Source organism: Aethalodelphis obliquidens, unplaced genomic scaffold, assembly GCF_003676395.1.
Source record: "Aethalodelphis obliquidens isolate GAN/ISIS:26980383/991018 unplaced genomic scaffold, ASM367639v1 scaffold23, whole genome shotgun sequence".
Taxonomy (NCBI): domain Eukaryota; kingdom Metazoa; phylum Chordata; class Mammalia; order Artiodactyla; family Delphinidae; genus Aethalodelphis; species Aethalodelphis obliquidens.
In genome coordinates this window covers 3390907-3413230 of record NW_020837967.1, presented here as the reverse complement: position 1 = coordinate 3413230, position 22324 = coordinate 3390907, and the positions used below count along the sequence as shown (strand labels likewise).

The 22324-nt window shown below is 44.1% G+C and overlaps 1 protein-coding gene across 1 annotated transcript in view; it reads right to left on the bottom strand.

The window, feature by feature from the left end:
• The window catches only part of ITIH2 (inter-alpha-trypsin inhibitor heavy chain 2), a 37469-nt gene extending 16589 nt beyond the window's left edge, over positions 1-20880 (bottom strand). The window contains exons 1-9 of the mRNA XM_027121486.1: positions 20797-20880; positions 18030-18097; positions 13354-13578; positions 10103-10207; positions 7433-7595; positions 5700-5807; positions 4752-4880; positions 3270-3386; positions 854-1022 (exon numbers count right to left, since the gene is read on the bottom strand). Coding sequence (XP_026977287.1) covers positions 854-1022; positions 3270-3386; positions 4752-4880; positions 5700-5807; positions 7433-7595; positions 10103-10207; positions 13354-13578; positions 18030-18097; positions 20797-20880 — 1168 coding nt within the window. The remainder of the gene's footprint in view (positions 1-853; positions 1023-3269; positions 3387-4751; positions 4881-5699; positions 5808-7432; positions 7596-10102; positions 10208-13353; positions 13579-18029; positions 18098-20796) is intronic.
• Positions 20881-22324: the final 1444 nt, after the last annotated feature.

Below are 22324 nucleotides of genomic sequence, written 5' to 3'. Positions count from 1 at the left end.
ACTCATGTATAGTTTATTCAGTACCCAAATCATTCGATTGCTTTCTAAATTTTGACCAGGCTGGTCCAGATCCCCCAGTGGAATAAAATACTCACTTTGTAGTCAATGGTTCCCTTAGAGATGAATTAACCCTTTCAAAGCACCAGTCATTTTGTTAACCACCAAACTGAAGTTACCTAATTCAGCCGTGCTGACATACTTGGACACTGTCCTGTAAACAATTATGTTATGATATGTGATTTTTTTCTTTTTTTTTTAATTGAAGTTTAGTTGATTTACAATGTTGTGTTAATTTCTGCTTTACAGCAAAGTGATTCAGTTATACATATATATACATTCCTTTTTCATATTCTTTTCCATGATGGTTTATCTCAGAATATTGAATATAGTTCCCTGTGCTATACAGTAGGCCCTTGTTGTTTATCCATCCTGTATATACTAGTTTGTATCTGCTAATCCCAAACTCCCAGTCCATCCCTCCCCCACGTCCCTGTCACCCTTGGTAACCACAAGCCTGTTCTCTATGTCTGTGAGTCTGTTTCTGTTTCATAGATAAGTTCATTTGTGTCATATCTTAGTGATATTATATGGTATTTGTCTTTCTCTTGCTATGTGAGTCATAAGAAGGCTAGTGTCACTTGCTGACACCCTTTTCTGAGGTGTGTGGGATGGGGTATGGATTATGCTTTCACCATGACCATAGTATTCATTGTTGAATAATAAATGTATTATTTAAAGCAGACCACTGCAGACTGGGCAAAGACCACTGGGGTAGGGAATCATATTTCTTAAGTGAACAAAGATTTGAATCCTATGGGAGTTTCTCACTGGGCTGTGGGCTAAACCTACTTACCTCCACTGGGCTGGATTTTGTGAATGTAATTCTTGGCATCTGCAATCTGTGTTTTAGTAGCTGAGACTAAATCGTTTCTCCAGGTTCGAACATTGTGGTTGAAATCAACCATGGAGAAATGGTCTTCAGCGCGTAGATCATCCAATATGGTCTTCATCGCTTCCACCGTCTGTTTTGAGAGAGAATAGAGAAGGGTCTTAATACATAAGCTCTAAGCCTAAGATGAAACGAGGAAGACCAAGAATTCATCCTAGTCATCTTGCAAGTAGTGGCTCAAGCTGTAATTTTTCCAGAAAACCGTATAAATCCACTTGAGTCAACACAGATCTACCTCTCCTGTATTCTGAACATGTATTGTCTGTATTTCGATACTTAAACTTTTACTGTCTTACTTTGTCATGCATGACCAGTCTCACTAGCTTGACTTTAAGTTGAGGATTATGAGCCTCAGGTGGCCCCTTTGTGGTGTCTGAAAATCAAATGTATTTCTCAAGTGCATCTACTCAGCCTTCTCATCCACTACCACGTAATTATTGCTTCCTGTCTCCTTCCCCTTCAAACCACCAACACTCCCCTCTCCTGTCTCAGCTGATGACCTGGATTCCTACTTCACTGAGAAATGCAAGCAATCAGAAGAAAACTCCCACAACTCCCACCACCATAAAATCCCACCTGCCAGTACTTGTACCCATAAACTTTTCCTTCCCGCCTGGTAATGTAGAAGAACCGGTAGTTGTATTTCCGCCTAATGCAAATCCATTCACATGTGACCTAGATGGCATTCTCTCTCGCCTACTGAAGGACATGGCTCTAGCAACTGCCGTTTGCCTCTCCTGCATCTTGAATTTCCCTCTGTTGGTACATTTCCATAAACAGAGTAACATGCTATCATTTCTCATTCCTTAAAAAAACTCATAATGTACCCACTTGCCCCATTTCTCAGCTTCCCTTTGCAATAAAATTCCTTGAAAGAACTGTCTAAAATACTGTCTCCAAATCTTCTTCTGAAATACATTCCATTCAGGCTTTCACCATCATCCCTCCACTGAAACGTCGCTCGTCAAGGTTGCTGTGAGATCCGGTGGACTATTCTCATCTTATCAGACTCAATCTGAGCAGCATCTGGACCAACTGGTCACATCTCTCTCCTAATATAACTTCCTCGTCTTCTTCCAGAGCCTTGGACACTCTTGGTTTCCTTCTTCTTTCATTGGCTACTTTTTCTTAGTCTTCTTTGCTGGTTCCTCGTCTTCTCCCCAGATTATTCTAATTATTGGAATAGTGTAAGTTTGACTCTTGGTTTTCTTCTCTTATCTACACTTACTCCTTGGTGTTCTCACCTGGTCTCATGGCTGTGAATACCTTCTACATACTGGTGGCTCCTAAGTGTCTATCTTAATATCTCACCTCTGAGCACCAGATCTGTAGAGCCAAGAGCCTGCTTAACATATTCGCTTGGGTGTGTAATAGTCATCTCAGACTTCGGTGATGAACTAAGTGCCCGACACATAGTGGGTGCTTAACAAATACTTGTTAAGTGAGGGAAGGAAGGGAGGGAGGGAAGGAAGGGAGGGAGGGAGGGGTGAAAAAACTCTTGTATTAGAGCAGTGGTTCTCAACTGAGGGTAATTTTCTCCCCAGGGGATATTTGACAATGTCTGAAGACATTTTCGATTGTCATGACTGGAACGGTGGGTGCCACTGGCATCTAGTGGATAGAGGCCAGGAATGCTGCTAAACATCCTACAACATATAGCGTGGTCCCCACAACAAAGGATCAGCCAGCCCAAACCGTCAGAAACACCACTGTTGAGACCTGGGTACCGGGGTAGAAGCACAGTGGGCAGGGCCATGTCTTCTCTGTCTTTTGGATCCTAGAACAGTAGTGAACACTTGGGTGGTCAGAAATGGTTGTTGAATGAATGAATGGTTACTCGGTGGTTCAAACTGGTTGAATGGATAGATGGATGAATAAAATAAGAAATTTCCTTGTTTGTTTAGAATTGCATCTATACCATTAACACTGAATAAGCCTATGTTGAACTCTGAACTGGAAGATGTGAGACAGGAGGGCCACCAAGGAATTACAGCATAATTAGAAAATATGGGCATATAGTGATGTCAAAGTTATTCATGAACAATGGCAAGGTATTAAAGTGTTATATGCAGAAGAACCAAAAGGATATGAAGCAGAAGAGTGAGCAGAGTGAGAAGAGGTTATACTGACACGAAAGTTTTCAAGAAGGTGAGTTTTGAATAAATTTCTGCTGTTCAGAAGCCACCCAGTCTGTGTGACTTCATTAGCAGCCTGAGCTGAGACAAGCCCTGTGGCAAGAGGCCTCGAACAATTGCATCATCAGGAGAGGATCAGAAAAGGTAGGGAGCCCCAGGTACCCCTGCCCACCAGGGGTACTTACCTGTTTCATTTTTATTCCCCACATTGAGCCACTAACGTCGATGACAAAGAGGATGTTTTTGGGAATTGGGTCCATGTTCTCAGGAGCAAAGAAGTGGACAAAATATCCATTAAATACCTGGAAACCAGAACACGTTTGTGATCCAAACCATTAGCAATGTTTGGAATGTAGGAAGACGAGGGTCTGGGGACTGAGAGAGGAGAGGGGTGGTCACAGGGGACAGGAGAGAACAGAGGCTTGGTGTCCCCCTGCTTCTCCTTTCTCCTTCCTGCTCCCACTCTGTCCTTCCCTGCGAAGGTCTGAGCCTTCTCAGCAGTTCACCTCCTAGGCTATTTCCCTCCACTCCTTCCACCCCACCCAGTCTTCATCGAGAGCCTCCGTCCCAGGCACCCTGCTCACCGACGGTGAATCAGGAAGAGTCCCTGCTCTCCTGAGGCTCGCGGGCAATGAAGGACCCAGACAAATAAAGAGGCAATTTGAAGCACAGGGTGTTAAGTCTGTGATCAGGAAAAGTAAAAGGCTCCGAGAACACCCCCAGTGGCGGTGCATCTAAGTCAGACAGGGGCGTCTTCCCCAGGGAAAGGGCATCTACGCTGGACTTGAACGTGGGTTCGTGAGTTTGCAGTTAGGCTGCCAGCATCAGGGTTGGACTGAGCGGGGGGGTGGGGGCCAGGCCGGGGAAGAGACTTCCAGACAGTGCGGCCCTTGGCACACTTAGGGCTCCATAAGTGGTTCAGCACGATGAATTCAAGGAGTTAGGGCAGAGAACCCACCGGGCAGACCATGAAGGACCTTGATGTGCACCCTGGCGAGTCTGGGTTGTTCTAGAAGTTAATGGGAGGGGCTGGATTCCTGATCCCCCCCCCTGTCTTCTCTTGTAGGTGCTAAAGACTGGCTCACCTCATTCTCTTTCCACTGCCCTTTGGTTGCTTCCCCCAGGACATTACAGTGTCCAGCTGTCAGGTGTGTAGCTGTGGACACTTCCCGACACCCCCCCCATCCCTGGAGAGAAGCACAGGCTCTTGGCTACTAAGGCCTCATTACTTTAGCACAGGGAAATATGCACACACATCTAAGACGTGACAAAAGAGGAAAGGGAAATGCTCAAGAAATCTCACAGGGAACGTAATCTCTGTGCTTTCTTTGATCATCTCATTGCAAAGGGCCTTGGAAGGTTATCGAAAATTCCCATTTTGTGATTTCCTATGGTTCTTCATTCAAGGTCTAGACGTACCTTCCTGGGACAAAGGCATGAGACCCAATGACCTTTATTCAGTTATCTTGACATAAAATGCTCGGCGACACTTAGAGAAATATGCTTTTAGTCCCCTGTCTGCAGCCTTGACACTCGTCTGGGCAGCTGGGAACTACCCAGAGGCCGACGAGGTTTATTCGGGGGTGGGGGGGAAGGGGGGGTTATTCAACAAAAACCAGTTCTTCGGCTTTGGCGGGGCCATTCTCCCAGAGTCTGTTTTCACCCACCTGAAGCTCACCGACTTTCTCCTCTCTGTTCACATCATACATCACCACGAGCTCACCATCTACCGCAGTCTCAGAGCAGTTGGAACATTTTCTTTGTTGTGCTACCGTGGGCTTGAAGGTGACGTGTGCCTGGAAAGAACAGTAGTGTCACAGCCCGGTCTCGGCCCCCCTCCCTCTCCAGGTGAGGAGTTGACAGCTGCACCTTCTCGTGCACACAGGTGGAGGTCCAGGGCCATTCTGCATGCGGGCAGCATCGGTGGTCTCGTTGTTGATGGAAGATATGGTGCCAAAGCATGTGAGGGGACGTCTAACAGCTTGCGGTGCTGCTGGCCTGGTTTCAGTCCTTTATAAGAGATTCAAAGAATTCCTCCCTTTCCCCCCATGGAAGAAACAGCTACCAGCTCTAGAAAGAGCTGCTGAAAGGTTCTTAGAGGACTTCGATCCCTCTGAAGGTGGTTCCTGTTGGCCATTAAGGCAGAGAGGATTAGGCTGATATTTCTTGCTGTGATTAAGGAAAATCCACTGTGTATTATGTGAAAACTGTCTTTTTTTGGCTGCACCATGCGGCATGCAGGATCTTAGCTCCCCAACCAGGGATCGAACCCGCGTCCCCTGCAGTGGAAGCGCAGAGCCTTAACCACTGGACCAGTGGTTTTCAAGTCCCTGTGAAAACTGTCTTTTAGCTACTGCTCAAGTGAAATTACCTGGGGGAAATGGGACAGGACCTCCAAAAGGGACAGACTCCGGTCAAAATGCAATGAAACAATCCGTAATATTATTCTGTATATCCTGTGGGAGACCCTAGACTTTGCTCAGGGATCACTGTTCCTTTATATAGTTCCCTCAGCTCAGCACCTGATGGCTTTTCTATCCCCCAGAGCAGAGGAGGAGAGCAGAACCCGGGAGCCAGCTGCCACTTAGACTCTTTAACATCAATGCTTGTGGTACCTTCTGGTGTCCTTTAGATACGACGGGAACGCCATCAAAATGCCCATCAAATGTGTCCAGAACATGAAGAAATCTCATTCCCTGAGGTTCAATAATCCACATATCTACCTAGAGGTGGGAAAGAAATTACTCAAAGCATTAAAATATTTCAAGATTGAGCAAGAAGTACACTTACTAACTCCTCTGCTGCTCTTCTCATCTTCAGGATTTCCCAAAGATGACCCAGCACGGCTCCATCATCACTTCTGCAAGTTCTTTAAATTGTGTGTGACACGATGCATCTCACCATGTAGGCTGAAGACCTTTTGGGCAACCTAGTATTCCCCTTCTATTGCTTCATTTCTCTGGGATTTAATTCCCCTTCATCTACTCTGTTCCATTCCATTCTTATTTATTTTAAAAAATATTTATTTATTTGGCTGCACCGGGTCTTAGTTGCAGCATGCGGGATCTTTTAGTTGTGGCATGTGGGATCTAGTTTCCTGACCAGGGATCGAACCCGGGCCCCCTGCAATGGGAGCGCTGAGTCTTAACCGTTGGACCACCAGGGAAATCCCCATTCTATTCTTGTTTAGAAATAAGAATGGAATGAGAATTTTACCATGCTCCATTCATTCATCCCCTTGAATCTTCTACATCAATGGGCAAATTACAACCTGTCTGCTTCACCTTCCTATGTGTCAAATGGAGAGCAGGTCGAACTGTGCACTTCCCTGGGTTTCTTCCAGTTCTGCTCTGCCTCTTACACAAGTGGTCACGTGATGTCAATAAGATTCGAGCCAAGAAAAGAGCAGTTCAGTTCTCACGGCAAGAGGTGAAGATTACAGCAGAGGTGAGTTCAAATTGGTAGCCAATGCCCTGCCGCAGCACTGCTCTCGAGGTGAAGGGAGCTGGAGTGCAATGCGGGGAACGTGGAGCAGATGAAGACGACTACCTCAACCTCCACTGAGCTGCTATTATTTGCCACCTACTTCCATAAGCTCATCTCACTTGTAACCAAGGAATCTAAGAACGTTGTAGTACCCTTTTCACAGGTGAGAAAATTGAGGCTCAGGATAGCTTGTCCCATGTGGAAGGTCAGTGTAGTGGGTTAAATGGAGCCCCCCGCCAAGACATGTCTACATCAAATCCCTGGAAGCTGTGACTACTATCTGATTTGGAAAAGGGGTCTTTGCAGATGCAATAAAGGATCTTGAGATGAGATCATCCTGTACTACCCAATGGGCCCTAAAGTCAACGACAAGTGTTCTTACGAGAGCAAGGCAGAGGGAGACTCGAGACACTCAGAAGACACTCAGAACAGGTCACACCCTGGTGGTGACCAGGGGGGCAGAGATTAGAGTGATGTGGCCACAAGTCAAGGAATGCCAGCAGCTTCCAGATACCAGGAGAAGCAAGGACAGACTCTCCCTGGCAGGCTTTAGGTGCGTAGCCCTGCCAACAAGTTGATTTCAGACTTCCGTCCTCCAGAACTGTGTGAGAAGACGTTTCTGTTGTTCTCTGCCACCCAGTGTGTGGTCATTTGTTACAACAGGCCACAGGAAACTGACACAGCTAATAAGGAGATGAGCTGGCATTGAAATCCGCAAGGAAGTGGCCTGGTTGACTCCAAACCCAGAATCCTTTCTGCACGCCACCCTGACCTGCAGTGTCGAGTGACATGGAACACCACAAAGAGTGGGGACAGGCAGAAAGCACAGATGAGGGACAGAGCCGTAGAGGGATGGGCTCACCTCCAGGTGCTTGGCCAGTCGTCCTGGCTGCAGGTGGAGCCTGTGCTCGTAGGACCCCAGCTTCCTCCACTTCACTTCCTGGTAATGAAGTTCAAACTGCACCTTGGCTCCGGGGGCAATGTTCACTTCGGTTTTGAAGTTCTCCATATCGAGGGCTCTGCTCCTACAGGTGCGAGCCCCCCACGTGAGTCACCACAGGCAGAACCTACACAGAGGGCAGCCGGGCTTCCCTGGGCTAGCAACCTGCCTACTGTCCAGAAGAATGAACGGTAGGTAGAGGTAACTGCAACTTCTAGATAAATTTCATTCCACCAGCCTGGAATTTTCTTCTCCTCTCCTACCTGATCTTTTTCTTCCAGAGCTTCTTACAGATTTGAGTGTCATCTGCAAAGAGCTACTAGTTATTGATCACCTATTATGTGCCAGGAACTGGACACACATATCATTGCTATTATAGCACCTCTGCAAGCTGGACCCCAATACCCTCAGTTATCAAATGATGACAGATGAGGCTCACAAAGGGTAAGTAATCACTCCAGACCACACGGTGAGTCAATTGTACGGTAGGAACTCAAACCCAAGTTTAGATGATTCCAAAGACAGCACGCCTTTCCTCTACCGCTTTTGAGACTCGTTCTAGAGATTCTTTATATTTTGAAAGTCTTCAGAAAGAAGACATCTATTATTTCATCAAATTGAATGTGTATTTCCAGCACTAATGCCTTATTTAGTCCCATACACACCAAAAGTCCAACGTGATCATTAATCTTGAGGTGTTTATGGTTTTAAAGAGAAAACAGCAGGATTGTCAAATGAGGGAGATTTGAGCATTAGGAGAAACAATGGGTGATTAAAAAACAAATTAAACAGCTAAATAAGCAAGGTGAGACCATGCATAATCGGATCGTTTGGGATCAGGGAAGTACCATGAAGAAGTGAGCTTGGGATACAGGGCAGCTGAAGAAAAAGATGAGCACGGCCGGGTACAGAGCTTAGGAGTAGAGAGTGGGGTGAGAGGCCTGATGTATCTGGGTGGGGGAGGGCAGGCTACAATGCGAGCTCCGTGTTCTCTGCTGTATCCGCAGTACCTGGAGGAGTTTCTGCTGCAAATAAATATTTGTGGAATGAAGAAATAATGAATGGATGGATGATGTGGTCAAAGTGATGGGTAAAGACGGCAGAATGATACTTAAAGCACTTATTAACCTGGAGGCATGCTAGAGATGTTCCCTGGCTTGGAATTTCTCCTGTCCTTTCTCCTGGCTGAATTCTATTAATCTCTCTGGGCTCAGCTCAAACATCGAGTCTTCTGTGATGATCTGGACCCCTGGACAGAACTGTTCACTTGGTACTTGGAACTCCCATAGGGTTTTGTACCATCTCTACATTAGCACATTATACCATTATATATTACCCCATTATATATTATATATATTACACTTACCTATATAATATATATACTGTAGGCACCTATATGGTATATATGTTATAGTCACCTATATATTATATATATTATAGTCACCTATCTGTTATATATATTACAGTCATCTGTTATATATATTATAGTCACCTATAGGTTATATATATTATAGTCACCTGTATGTTATATGTATTACAGTCACCTAAATATTATACATATTACAGTCACCTATATGATATATATATTATAGTCACCTACATGCTATATATGTTATGGTCATCCATATGTTATAGTCACCTATACACTGTCCGTTCCATGGCCATCTCCTCCACTGGCCTGACGGTGTTTGTTGCAGTGTTGCTGTCACCTTTGACAGAGCTGGGTAGTGTTAACGTTCAGTGCATTTTTTTGAATGAATGAACACATGAATGAAATGAAAAGAACTTCAGCTAAGGGGAAATTTGGGTGTCTGGAGGAGGAGAAGGAGATGAAGAAAAGAAGATGGCAGGATCTGAGGGCGGCTTAGATACACAGTGTGGGGATCAGTGAACATTCCTCTGACATTTCTGGTGGGAGAGGCTGCCTCTCTGAGGGTGGCGTGGCATTTCCAGTGTCTTATTTAAGACCGTAAGGGGAAAAAAATAAACAGACTCTAAACTAAGTAACTGTGCTGAAAAAGGTGCCACCCCATAAAAATAGGCCAGGAAGATCATTAAGACAAATTCCAAACCTTTCTTTCTGTGTTATGTGGTGCTGTAACAAGATCACCAATATTTTTCTTTCTTTCTTTTTTTTTGCAGTAGGCGGGCTTCTCACTGTTGTGGCCTCTCCCGTTGCGGAGCACAGGCTCCGGACGCGCAGGCTCAGTGGCCATGGCTCACGGGCCCAGCTGCTCCGCGGCATGTGGGATCCTCCCAGACCGGGGCACGAACCCGCGTCCCCTGCATCGGCAGGCAGACTCTCAACCACTGCGCCACCAGGGAAGCCCCAATCACCAATATTTCTGTAGTTCCTCTCTGTACTCTGCTGGGAATCAGTGTTTAGTGACAAGACAGCCATCTACATGCAAGGCAAGCTATGTAAGGCTAACACGTGTGAGATCATCCAAAACTCATGTGTTGCAGGAGGCCTTAGGGAAACAGGAACGGAAATACCTAACTCTGCCACCTGAGGATGAGGTTCTGTGCCTTCTTGGAGGCTGGTTTTGGGGTTGAGTGGGGGCAGCAGTGGATGAGGACCCCCCCCCTTACCTCACCAATCCAGCCATTTTGCCTTTTGCTCTGGCCTGCGAATAGAGGGCTCGGCCCACCGTCTTCTCCTTAACATAACTAGTAAATGTCGTGCCATCCACAGTCCTAAAAAATGACAGAGGGCCTACAGTTGGTCCAAATAGTAGTCTTAGCGCAACAAACAAACAACAAGCCAACAACCCAACCAGGTGGACTTAATGAATTATTTAATTATCATTTTGAACCTGCAGGAAACACGGAGACGTTGCATATTTCACAGGAGTCCCTTTATCTGTTAGTGTGATTAAGAGAGGTGAGGTGGGCTCCCGTCCTAAAAGCTTCTTCTTGCATATTGTAGTGTTTAAAATGTTTCTTCCTAACGTTCATAGCAGCACTATTTACAACAGCCAAGACACGGAAGCAACCTAAGTGTCCATCGACAGAGGAATGGATCAACAAGATGCTGTACATATATACAATGGAATACTACTCAGCATAAAAAAGAATAAAATAATGCCATTTGCAGCAACATGGGTGGACCTAGAGATGATCATACTAAGTGAAGTAAGTTGGACAGAGAAAGACAAATATCATATGATATCGCTCATATGCGGAATCTAAAGAAAAGGATACAAATGAACTTATTTACAAAACAGAAAGAAACTCACCAACTTAAAGAACAAACCGATGGTTACCAAAGGGGAAACGTGGAAGGGGGAGAGGTAAATTAGGAGACTGGGATTATCACATACACACTAGTGCATAGAAATAGATAACCAACAAGTACCTACTGTATAGCACAGGAAACTCTACTCAATATTCTGTAATAACCTAAATGGGAAAAGAATTTGAAAAAGAATAGATGCATGTATACGTGCAACTGAATCACTTAGCAGTACACCTGAATTAACACAACATTGTAAATCAACTACACTCCAATATAAAAAATTTTTTTAAATGTTTCTTCATTTTCCAGTTTTACCCTTCAGATTAAGGGTTGTTCTCTTGTGCATCCCTTTGGAATGACAAATGTGCCTAGGATTAGTGACTGATAAGTCACTAGTTATCTGGCTGACTTTCGGTTTATAAGATCATCCTCCTGTGTGTTAAGGATCTGGGGTGGCCTGGGGGCATTACACTCTCCTGTGAGGGTGGAAAAGAGCAAGGAAAGATGAAGAAAGGTGCCTGTCAATCTCTTTGCACAGTTTGTGTTTATCTCTCCAACATCTCCCTCGGGGACCTCTGTGTGCTCATGTCACCTCTGTCTCTTAGCTGGCCCGTCACCTAATCCATCCCAATAATGGTTAGCTGGAGCAGTCGAATGACAGAATTTTAGAAGCAAAATGGAACATCTGGGCTTCAAGTGTGCAGCATCTCTCCCCAAGGAGGTATTTAAAGTGCATGGAGAAATTTTTGGCTGTTCTGATGACTGAGAAGGGCTGCTGGCATTATGGGACGACCCCAAGAGTGCTAGACATTCTGCAATGTGAGGTGGAGTTTCCTGTCCCAAATGCCAACAGCATGCTTGTCAAGCATGCTTGGTTCACCTCTGTAGGTGAGAGAAATAAGAGCCAAGGAGACAAGCGACTTGCTTGAGGTCACACACTCGCTCAGAGGCAGAGCTAGAACTGGACCCCGAGTGCCCAGGTCGGCACTATTTCCATCAAATCATGCTAAGGTTCGAAGATCAAAAAGTCTTTATGACAAAAGGAAATAATCTCTAATGGTGGAATATTTGGAACCTTGATAAATAGGCAGGAGAAGTTTTTTGACTGGAGACGGAGGTCTGTGCGGTTCATATTAAATTGTGGTGATGTAAGGAGCTATCTTCTCTGATTTATACATTCAGCCAGCAGTACAGAGAGATCAAAATAAACATATTTCACAATTCTGTCTTTCATCACCTCAAATCTTCTAAGGAATGAGATGGGGACAAAGGGAAAGAATGAAGGAAAACAGAAAGATGAGATACCTGGAATATCTAGTCATATAGTTTAAAAATAAGAATTTATTAAACTAGCTTTAATATAATTTTTTAGACAGTGTCATATAATACCACTACATAAAATCTTTTCCTTCTACATTTGCTTTTTAGAAAAGGCTGACTAAAATAATTTTTTTTGTTAATAAATTTCTCAGACAATTTGAAGGATTCAAAATCCATGAATTCCAATTCCAATAAGTCCAATTCCAAGTTACAAATTGCCTTTTGTTCCCCTCACCTTTGTTTTGTTTAGAAAATATAATTAAAATGGCTCTGCCATTTTTAGAAGCCAAAGTGCTTGGTATTTGAACCTTTTATTTTATTTATTCCTCTACTGGCAGAACAGGGAAAGTTTACCCTTGATGAATGAAGCCTCAGGGTGGGAACAATATAACTGGCCTTCACTATTTGAAAGACATTTGGGCGGTTTAAAATTTTTTTATTATGGAAATCTTTAAGTATACAAAAAAATAATGTAAGACACCTCCATGAAACCATCACTGAGTTACACCATTATCAATACTCAGCCAACCTCCATTGTCTATACCCCTTCCTTCCACCTCATTTATTCTGAAGCCAGTCTCAGATAGCTGACCATCTCATCCTTGAACACTTCAGTATGCATTTTGTAGGGAATTTTTTAAAAGTTCTTTTGTGAATAGAACTAGAGTCGTTGAGTAGGAAATGGAACGGATTTCCATTAAGTGGCAGAAATAATTCTAAGCACTGCCAACCACTGAGTGAATTGCCTTGGAAAGTAGTGAGTTTATCATCAAGGAGATATTCAAGCCAAGCCTGGGTAATTCTCACTAGTCAGCGGCTACACAGAGGAATTCAAGCACTGGACACGTGACTGGATTTAATCAGCGGTTCTCCACTTTTTTTTCCCCGTAAAGAAACATGTGATAGATGATGCTGACCTGCAACCTCCTACACACTCATATACGGTTTCCTGTAACCCAGGGCAACTCCATATATTTTTCTCTCCCCAAGTAAGTGGGAGGTTGTTACCACAGAGATAGGCTTAAGGATGCTTTAATTTATTAGAAAAGAAAAGTGAATGCTTCACAAATTCTGTTACTCTGAACAGAAGCAAAATACTGGGACCCACCCCAAGATGACTCTTTTTTTTTTTTTTCAAGATGACTCTTGATGTCCAGGGGGTCCACAGCTCTGAAAGCGAGAACCACTGGACTAGGTGGCCATTAAGGTCCATCCTAACTGTGACGGGGTTCGATTCTTTGAGCAGAGCACATCCAGTTTCTGGTTCTGCACAGGAGTTACTCACATGGAGAAGTTGGAGATGAAGGCTCCTTTGGGAATCTGCACATCGAACACGACATCCTGAGGCTGTGGGGAGTGGTTCACCACTTTGGCCTGGATGACAGTGTTGGCCATTCGGGAAGTGATAGTAGACCGGACTTTATAGCTATAAAGAGTCACTTGATCAACATCTTCCTGTAATTGGCAAGAAAATACAACTGTACTCAGAGAAAAATGACACAGAACTTCACTACGTATTCAACGCTAACATTGGTCCATTTGATTACAAACAATTCTAAGGCATCGGTAAGCATATAACTCAGGTATTACTAAGCATTCTCCTAACTTCTTGGAATACTCCTCAGGCAGAAGCCTGAGATAGCTTCTTTTTTTTTTTTTTGTCATTAGTAAACTTTAACGTGCCCTTTTCAGAACCAAACAGATCAAAGATTAAAAAAAGCAAAGTCATAAATTAAATATCAATAAAAATAAAAAAGTCAGAGGAAATATGAAATTAAAATAAATAAAATTTAATAACAAAAGGCCTGAGATATCTTGAGATGCCTTTCAAGTGCTATGAGTCTATTAAAAATGATTAAAGGTTAGAATACGAGGAGAAAATGGTTGTGGGGAAGCAAGTTTGGATTACGAAAGTGCAGGAAATAACTTCGAATGCAGGGCCAGAGGGAAGGAAGGATGCAGGACTGCAGCGTTGGAAGGGGACCTGGGCACTTCCAGCGGTACGGTGGGGTGGAAGACACATGTGGTCCCAAAGCCCCACACTGCCACCTACCTTCTTCAACCTGATCTATTGTAATTTCACCTTCTTGCAGTCCTCTTGTCCTTTCCCAAATTAAAACAAAATATGAGAATGCTGATGGATGTGAGCAAAGAACAGAATATCTTACAGAGGGCGTTTTGATGCAGTTACTGGTCCAGTACTCGGGACCCCTAATCCCAATCCTTCTCTACTGATTTAAGGCAGTTCTAGTATCCGTATGCTCAAAGACAAAGTACTGCAAACGCACATCTTTTAGGAGGTGATTCTAAACAGTCAGGATTATGGCAGTGATGTGACCGACTAGGTTTTGCTTTTTTCTCTGAAAGGTTTTGCTTATTTCAATACTAGGTGTCATATGCCTCAACTTTGTCATCCAAGATTAAAGCTTTCAACACATTAACATCCAGCCCACCTCAAGCTGAGATAAAACCCAGGCTACGTTGTTTGTCCTTCTTCCCCCCTAACCCAGAGCTTCTCACAGTTGCTGTCAGTTCAGAGCAGGAAGCCCAGGGAACCCCTTCCTCTTGATGTTTTCTTGCCACAGGAAGCTCTACTCCGAACATCTCAGGGAATCGGGCCATTTCATGTTTAAGAGTGCTTTTTCCATACTCACGGCTTTACCCTCCAAAGCTGTTAGGTGTCCTATTTTAAATCAAAACTATTCTGTTGGAATAAATACACAGTTTTTATTCCAAAAACACCTACAATGTTGTCAAAACTTGCGAAAGTAAAGAGAAGGGACATTTTCACTCCTGGGGACAGCTCTCCCGGCTGCATACAAACTGCACCCTTTCATGCTGAATTTTAGACACACTTCCAAACAGAACTGGGCAAGGGGGTATTTCGAAAGTCAGGTAAACATTCTCAGTGATGAAGACAAAGGAGGCACCCGTATTGATTTCTCGATAATAGGTAACAGAAAAGTCATTCAGACATCAATTTTTAACAAAATCAAAGTAAACTTACCATCATTTCTCCAGATTCTCCAGAAACACTCCTCTGTGAAAGGAAGTTGGATAATCATTCTTCAGAAGCGTGTTGCTTATTACCTTGAGGGCAAAAACTGTTTTCTCAAAATATACTTTCTCAAAAGATATTTTTTCCTTCAGTGCTGAGCTATAATTCATTCACGGGAACCAAGACATAATTACCAAATATTCTTGAATGCTATTTTCCCACTGGTGTGTTTCTGTGAACAAATGTCTCAGTCACTGTTTGGTTGCATGCCCACCATCCTTCGATACAATGCTAAAACCTATGTTTTCAAATGAAAATGTTCAACCAAACTTAAGCTGAGTAGCACAGATCACCTTTACCCTGTCTATTTGTCTGATTGTTTTCTCAGCAGCAGAGTCTTTCTTCAAAGTCAGGCAGTGGGAAGGCATGTCTGTCTCTTCCACTAGATGAAGCTACATGGGAGCAGAGACTTGGATGCGTTTCCTCCTTGGTGTAGCCCCTGAGTCAAGCACGGTGGAAAATCCTGTACTCAACAGCTATGCTAGAGAATTACAGTAAGTCCCCTACATACGAACCTTCAAGTTGCAAACTTTTGAAGATGCGAACGTGCATTCCATCAACATCAGGCATGAGTGAAATTGCAGCTTGCCCTCCGTCTCCTACTTCTGACGGTCCTTCAGCTCTACCATCTCCCACCTCCTCTCCCTCCTCCAGGCAGTAACTCTCCTTTCCTGTTCACTCGATGCCATCCCCTTTACGCCTGCTGTTGTACTGCACTACTGTACTTTTCAAGGTACTGTACTGTAAGATTAAACATGTTTTCTTGGGACTTCCTGGTGGCGCAGTGGTTGGGAGTCCGCCTGCCAGTGCAGGGGACATGGGTTCAAGCCCTGGTCTGGGAGGATCCCACATGCCGTGGATCAACTAAGCCCATGTGCCACGACTACTGAGCCTGTGCTCTAGAGCCCACGAGCCACAACTACTGGGCCCATGTGCCACAACTACTGAAGCCCGCGCACCTAGAGCCCGTGCTCCACAAGAGAAGTCATGGCAATGAGAAGCCTACGCACCACAATGAAGACCCAACACAGCCAAAAATAATAAATAAATAAATAAATTTTAAAAATTAAACTTAAAAAAATTATTTTAAAAGTTTTATTTTTTGTGTTTGTTTTTTATGCATTATTTGTGTGAGAAGTATTATAAACCTATTACAGTAGGTTTATAGCCGATTGTGTTAGTTGGGTACCTAGGCTAACTTTGTCACACTTACGAACAAACTTGCTGAACGTGCTCTCAGAACGGAACTCACTCATATGTAGGGGACTTACTGTATCCACATGAATGACTGTCCTGTGGGCATGGAAAACTGACTGGCTTTAGAGTGATGGGTGAACCTTTAATGTCAGATGGATTTTAAAGTAATAATTAAGGTGTGGGACATTAGCTTTGCTTGCCTGATTTGGGGTGAGTTGAAATTTTAGGGGGTATATGTGACATAGTGAGGCTGCCTTTTTCTAGACTTTTTTTAAATTGGAGCATGGTTTATTTATTTATTTATTTTTGGCTGCATTGGGTCTTCGTTGCTGCACACAGGCTTCTCATTGTGGTGGCTTCTCTTGTTGCGGAGCACTGGCTCTAGGCGCGCGGGCTTCAGCAGTTGTGGCTTGCTGGTTTCAGTAGTTGTGGCTCACGGGCTCTAGAGCTCAGGTTCAGCAGCTCTGGAGCACGGGCTTAGCTGCTCCGCGGTATGTGGGATCTTCTGGGACCAGGGCTCGAACCTGTGTCCCCTGCATTGGCAGGCGGATCCTTAACCACTGCGCCACCAGGGAAGCAGTGTTAGTTTAGTGTTAGTTTCAGGTGTACAGCAAAGTGATTCGGTTATACCTACATATATAACTATTCTTTTTCAGATACTTTTCCCTTATAGTTTATTACAAAATACTGAGTATAGTTCTCTGTGCTATACAGTAAGTCCTTATTGGTTATCTATTTAATTTTATTTATTTTTTGGCCGTGCTACGCGGCTTGCATGATCTTAGTTCCCCAACCAGGGATCGAACCTGTGCCCCCTGCAGTGGAAGCGTGCAGTCCTAACCACCGGACCACCAGGGATGTCCTGGTTATCTGTTTTATGTATAGTAGTGTGTATCTGTTAATCAACTTCCTAATTTATCCCTCTCCCCCTTTCCCCTTTGGTAATCCTAAGTTTGTTTTCTATGTCTGTGGGTCTTTTGGACTTTTTGAATGCAATTCCATACGATGATGTTTTCCCTTTTAGATGAAGACCCTGACATGAGGACTTGCCTATTGGGTTTTAATACTATCGGTCTACAAAAATCCTGGACTTGCAGCAGGTCAAAAATTCATACCCGCACAAAAGATGTCATAGGTCAGCTTAGAGTTGCTTCCACAAATACCTCCTTTTTTAGCACCTGGGCTCTACATGGGAGAAGCCAAACCTTTCTTGGCCCCCTGGAGAACTCACCCCATGAGTTAGAGCATTTTGTCTGTGCTGTTGCTGGCATCCGGGAGGAGACCACCAGCATGGTCAGGTCCCCTGTGCTCTCTGAGCAACTCCCCGAGACAGTAGAGACCGTGACTAGGTAGGAGACCATGTGTGGCCCCAATAGGAAGTGTCCCAAGAGGAAATTCTTCCATACAAAGCAGTAAAACTATCCCATAATCTTAAACTTTGAAGAAAACACATAGCAATGTATTCTCTAAGGGACCAAGGTGACCATTACAGTTTGAAGATGAACAGACAGCCGTGTGGAGGCTTCCCTTTATTTCAGCTGGACAGTGTTTCCTCCAGGTGTAAAACCAGCAGACTCTTTGCTGCTAAAAAAACATGCTCTTGAGAAAATGTAGCAAAAATCATCTCAACCCTTTTCTTATTTCTTCAATCATGATCTCTTTCACTTATTTGCCCTTTTGGAACTGAGGTTTACTGTACCTGGTACCTCCGGTTCTCTGGCACAAATTGAAATTTGCCTGGGGCCAGTTCCACAAGGTCTCCATATTCTGCAAACTTAAAAAAGAATTTAGGATGTTTATTTCTATCAACAAAAAGCAGGGAGCTGGTGATAGGCATAAGGGACTGTATTCAATATATTATTTTGTCTTGTTTTCTATATCTCTGGGCAATCCCATTTTTTCAAACAATGATTTCTTTTTTTAAAATTGAAGTATAGTTGATTTACAAAGTTTCAGGTGTACAGCAAAGTGATTCAGCTATACATATACATATAATCTATTCTTTTTCACTATCTTTTCCCATACAGGTTATTACAGAGTATTGAGTAGAGTTCCCTGAGCTATACATACAGTAGGTCCTTGCCATTTATCTATTTTATATATAGTAGTGTGTATCTGCTAATCCCAAATCCCTAATTTATCCTTCCCCCCTTTTCCCTTTGGAACTGTTAAGTTTGTTTTCTGTGTCTGTTACAATGATTTTTTTTTTTTCTCTCTAGTTGCAGAGAGCAGGGGTTACTCTTCATTGCAGTGTGCGGGCTTCTCATTGCGGTGGCTTCTCTTGTTGCAGAGCACGGGCTCTAGGCATGCAGGCTTCAGTAGTTGTAGTACATGGGCTCACTACTTGCAGCATGCGGGCCCTATAGCACTTGGGCTTCAGTAGTTGTGGCACATGGGCTCAGTAGTTGTGGCTTGCGGGCTCTAGAGCACAGGCTCAGTAGTTGCGGTGCACGGGTTTAGTTGCTCCGTGGCATGTGGGATCTTCCCGGACCAGGGCTCGAACCTGTGTCCCCTGCACTGGCAGGCAGATTCTTAACCACTGTGCCACCAGGGGAAGTCCCTACAATGATTTCTTTAATATATTTGTTTGCCAGTTACTTCTCAGAGGTGAGTAAATGAGAGTTAGTATCTCCAAATTTGCTGGAAGCAGGAGTTCATTTCTGAGTTTGCCTGAAGATGATGGGATATCCAAGTAGGAGTTACAGTAGCCCAGTGATCAGGTAGGTGCCTGGCAGAAGTACTGGGTAGATCTTGGGGGCATCAGAGGTGTCTTACTAGGTAAATGTGGGCCATTATCCATTGAGTTAGAAATGGCGATGTGAAAGGAATGCCAGTAAGTGACTGAAAAAGCACAAACACATTTCGATATCTTGCCTCCAACTCCTGGCTTCGTCAATGAGATTTCCAACGTACTCTGGTAGTTTTTAAAGTGTTAGAAAATATGATAGTTTCTAGGCAGACAGGGTGATTTTTTTTTTCTTGCAAATATGCCATCCTGTTCTTTGGCATCTTTGTAGGTAATCCACTCTGTAAGTAGCACAAGCCGCTAGGCCTTCTAGGATATTCCCAGAATACATGCTGCTTTTCTGGCATCAAAATAGCTCTTGGGGCTTCCCTGGTGGCGCAGTGGTTAAGAATCCGCCTGCCAATGCGGGGGACACGGGTTCGAACCCTGGTCCGGGAAGACCCCACCCACCCCTCGGAGCAACAAAGCCCATGAGCCACAAATACTGAGCCTGCACTCTAGAGCCCGCGAGCCACAACTACTGAAGCACGCACGCCTAGAGCCCGTGCTCTGCAACAAGAGAAGGCACCGCAATGAGAAGCCCGCGCACCGCAACAAAGAGTAGCTCCTGCTCGCCGCAACTAGAGAAAGCCTGCATGCAGCAGCAACAAAGACCCAACGCAGCCAAAAGCAAATAAATAAATAAATTTATTAAAAAGAAAAAAAGCTCTTGTATGACTTTCAGTCCAAGGCTTTCAATACGTTGGGGATGATCAAGGGTCTGAAGTGAAGACCTTGAGCTCCCCAGGAGTAATTCCTACACTCTGCCCGTCCATTTACCCAATCTTCCCCTTTAACAGGAATATTAAGTGTCCTTAATTTGGATATCATTTTCACTTAGGTATGACAAACAAAGTGCTTTGAAAATGACTTTTCTATATACTCTTAAGTAAAAGAGTGATAGTGATATTCCATAATAACAGTTATGAGAGCTAATAATTATTAAGTTCTTCCCCAGGTTTGCACTGTGCTGGGTAGTTTACATATGTCACTTAATTCTTACAACAACCCTTTGGGTTAGATCAATTATTATCCCCAATTTTTTAGATAAGGAGGGGGCAGCTGTACTTCGTAAGCGGTACACCATGGGGTCGGGCTGTAAACTTGGTTCTCATGCAAAACCTGTTAATGCTCTAAAGGGTAAATATATGTTCCAGAACTTATGGTTACCAGGGGGAAGGGATAGTTAGGGAGTTTGGGACTGACATGGACACATGGCTATATTTAAAACAGATAACCAACAGGGTCCTACTGTACAGCACAGGGAACTCTGCTCAATATTATACAACAACCTAAATGGGAAAAGAATTTGGAAAAGAATAGATACATGTATAATTGAATCACCCTGATGTATGCCTAAACTATCACAACATTGGTAATCAACTGTACTCCATATAAAATAAAAAGTTAAGAATCCTTATCACAAGGGGAAAAAAACTGTAACTATGTATGGTGAGAGCTATTAAAGACATTGTGGTGATCATTTTCCAATATATACAAATATTGAATCAAAAAAAGGGTAAATACAGGTTCCAGTAATTATAATAGTGAACACGTCTACGCAGATTAATTTTATCATGAATTTCCATTCCACACAGAATGCTGTCCTTGAATAGCAACAGGTAACAGGTTATTTACCAAGCTAACCTTTGGAGCCGACAGCAAGGAAGTCTTCTGGAAGTACTTACTTCTGAAAGTCCGTTAGTGGGGATTTCGAAGCCCTGTGATTCAGAAAGGAGGAAGCAGACGAGAAAGCACACGAGCCCCTTCATCGTGCTAGGTTGCTCTGCCCAGCTCTCCAGTGCCGGGTCTGGGAGGAGCCCACTGCTCCCTGAACCACGATCAGAGGCACAGCAGAGCCGTACAGTTGGTTTTCAAAAAGAAAATTGAGAGAAAAGAGAAGAAGAGAGCTCTCAAACTTTGTTCCAAAACAGGACAAATATTTGTTCTGGAGTTCAAACTTAAGCTGGGGAGGGGGGGTGGGTCACACACCCAGAGGTTATTCAAACAGCAGAGCTGGGGGCAGTCCCTGGGCTGTGAGAGTAAGGCAGGGTCGGACAGATGTGCAGTGCTTTTTTTTTCCTTTTGCTGATTTCTCTTCATCTTAAAATCAGAGAGACCTAAGATCAGCGTCATCTTCTTTGAAAGACCAGGTGAGGCACGTGACTGAGAAATCGAGTCAGAGAGGAAAAAGCTAAAGTGAAAAGCTTCTGGAAACAAAATCCTTTGGTTTAAGTGAAAGCAAGAGGAATTTAGGAAAAGTGGGAGAAGAAACCCCATGGTTTTCTGAGCAAAGCACTCACTGGCAGTGTCTCTCCCTCTCCCTTTGAAAACCGAGAACCTATTTCATGAGAGAACTGGGCAAGCAGCAGTGTGGGAGGTTAGGCACCCCTTCAGCAAGGAAGTTTCAGGAACCTCTTTGATTAAGAGAACAGAGTCTGTTCCGGCTGCCCCTGGTCACTCTCACTCAGGTCAGCGGAAAATCAGTTCTCCCCATCCCAGAACCAGAGACAGCCCAGCCTGGAATCCCTTCCCACCCATGGTCATGAATCCTAATAACAATGTTAACTAGGATTTATTGAGCCCTTTGTGGTGTCATGCACTTTTACCTACATTAACTTTAACCCCCTGTTTTTATTCAACTATAAAAGAGCCATGTGAGACGTGTACTACATTTATCTTCATTCACAATGGAGGAAGGTAAGGTTAAGTATCAATAACTGATTCCACATCTCATAGTTAGCACGTGGAGATTTCATTCAAGGTCAGCCTGACCTCAAATCCTTTGTTGTTCATGACCACGTCCAGGAAAGGCAGCCTGGGGTCCATCTCTGGGATCGGTGTTCCAAGTGTGAATTTGGACTAACAGTTACCTGTAGTTCCCAAGCTGGGTGGCCAGTGTACTTGATGAGCCTCTACTCCAGACGTCTGCTTGAACAGAGCCATGCTGTGGACCTCAGTTTGGCCAGCTCCCATGTCTTTTCTGGCAGTTTCCTTTGCCAGGATGGAACTACGGCTTCCTGCCCGAGGTCCCGGATCCATCACCTGGTCCGGGTCTTGCTGCTGAAAAAACCTCTACTTTCTCAAAGTTCACTCCCACAGGGGAACTTTCACCCACATGCAAACAGAAAGTCTGCGATGGCCTTTGAAACCTGGTGATGTAGGGCTGTTTCCACCAGATCCGTGCCGACCAGACCCAGCTAGCTTCTGTGGACC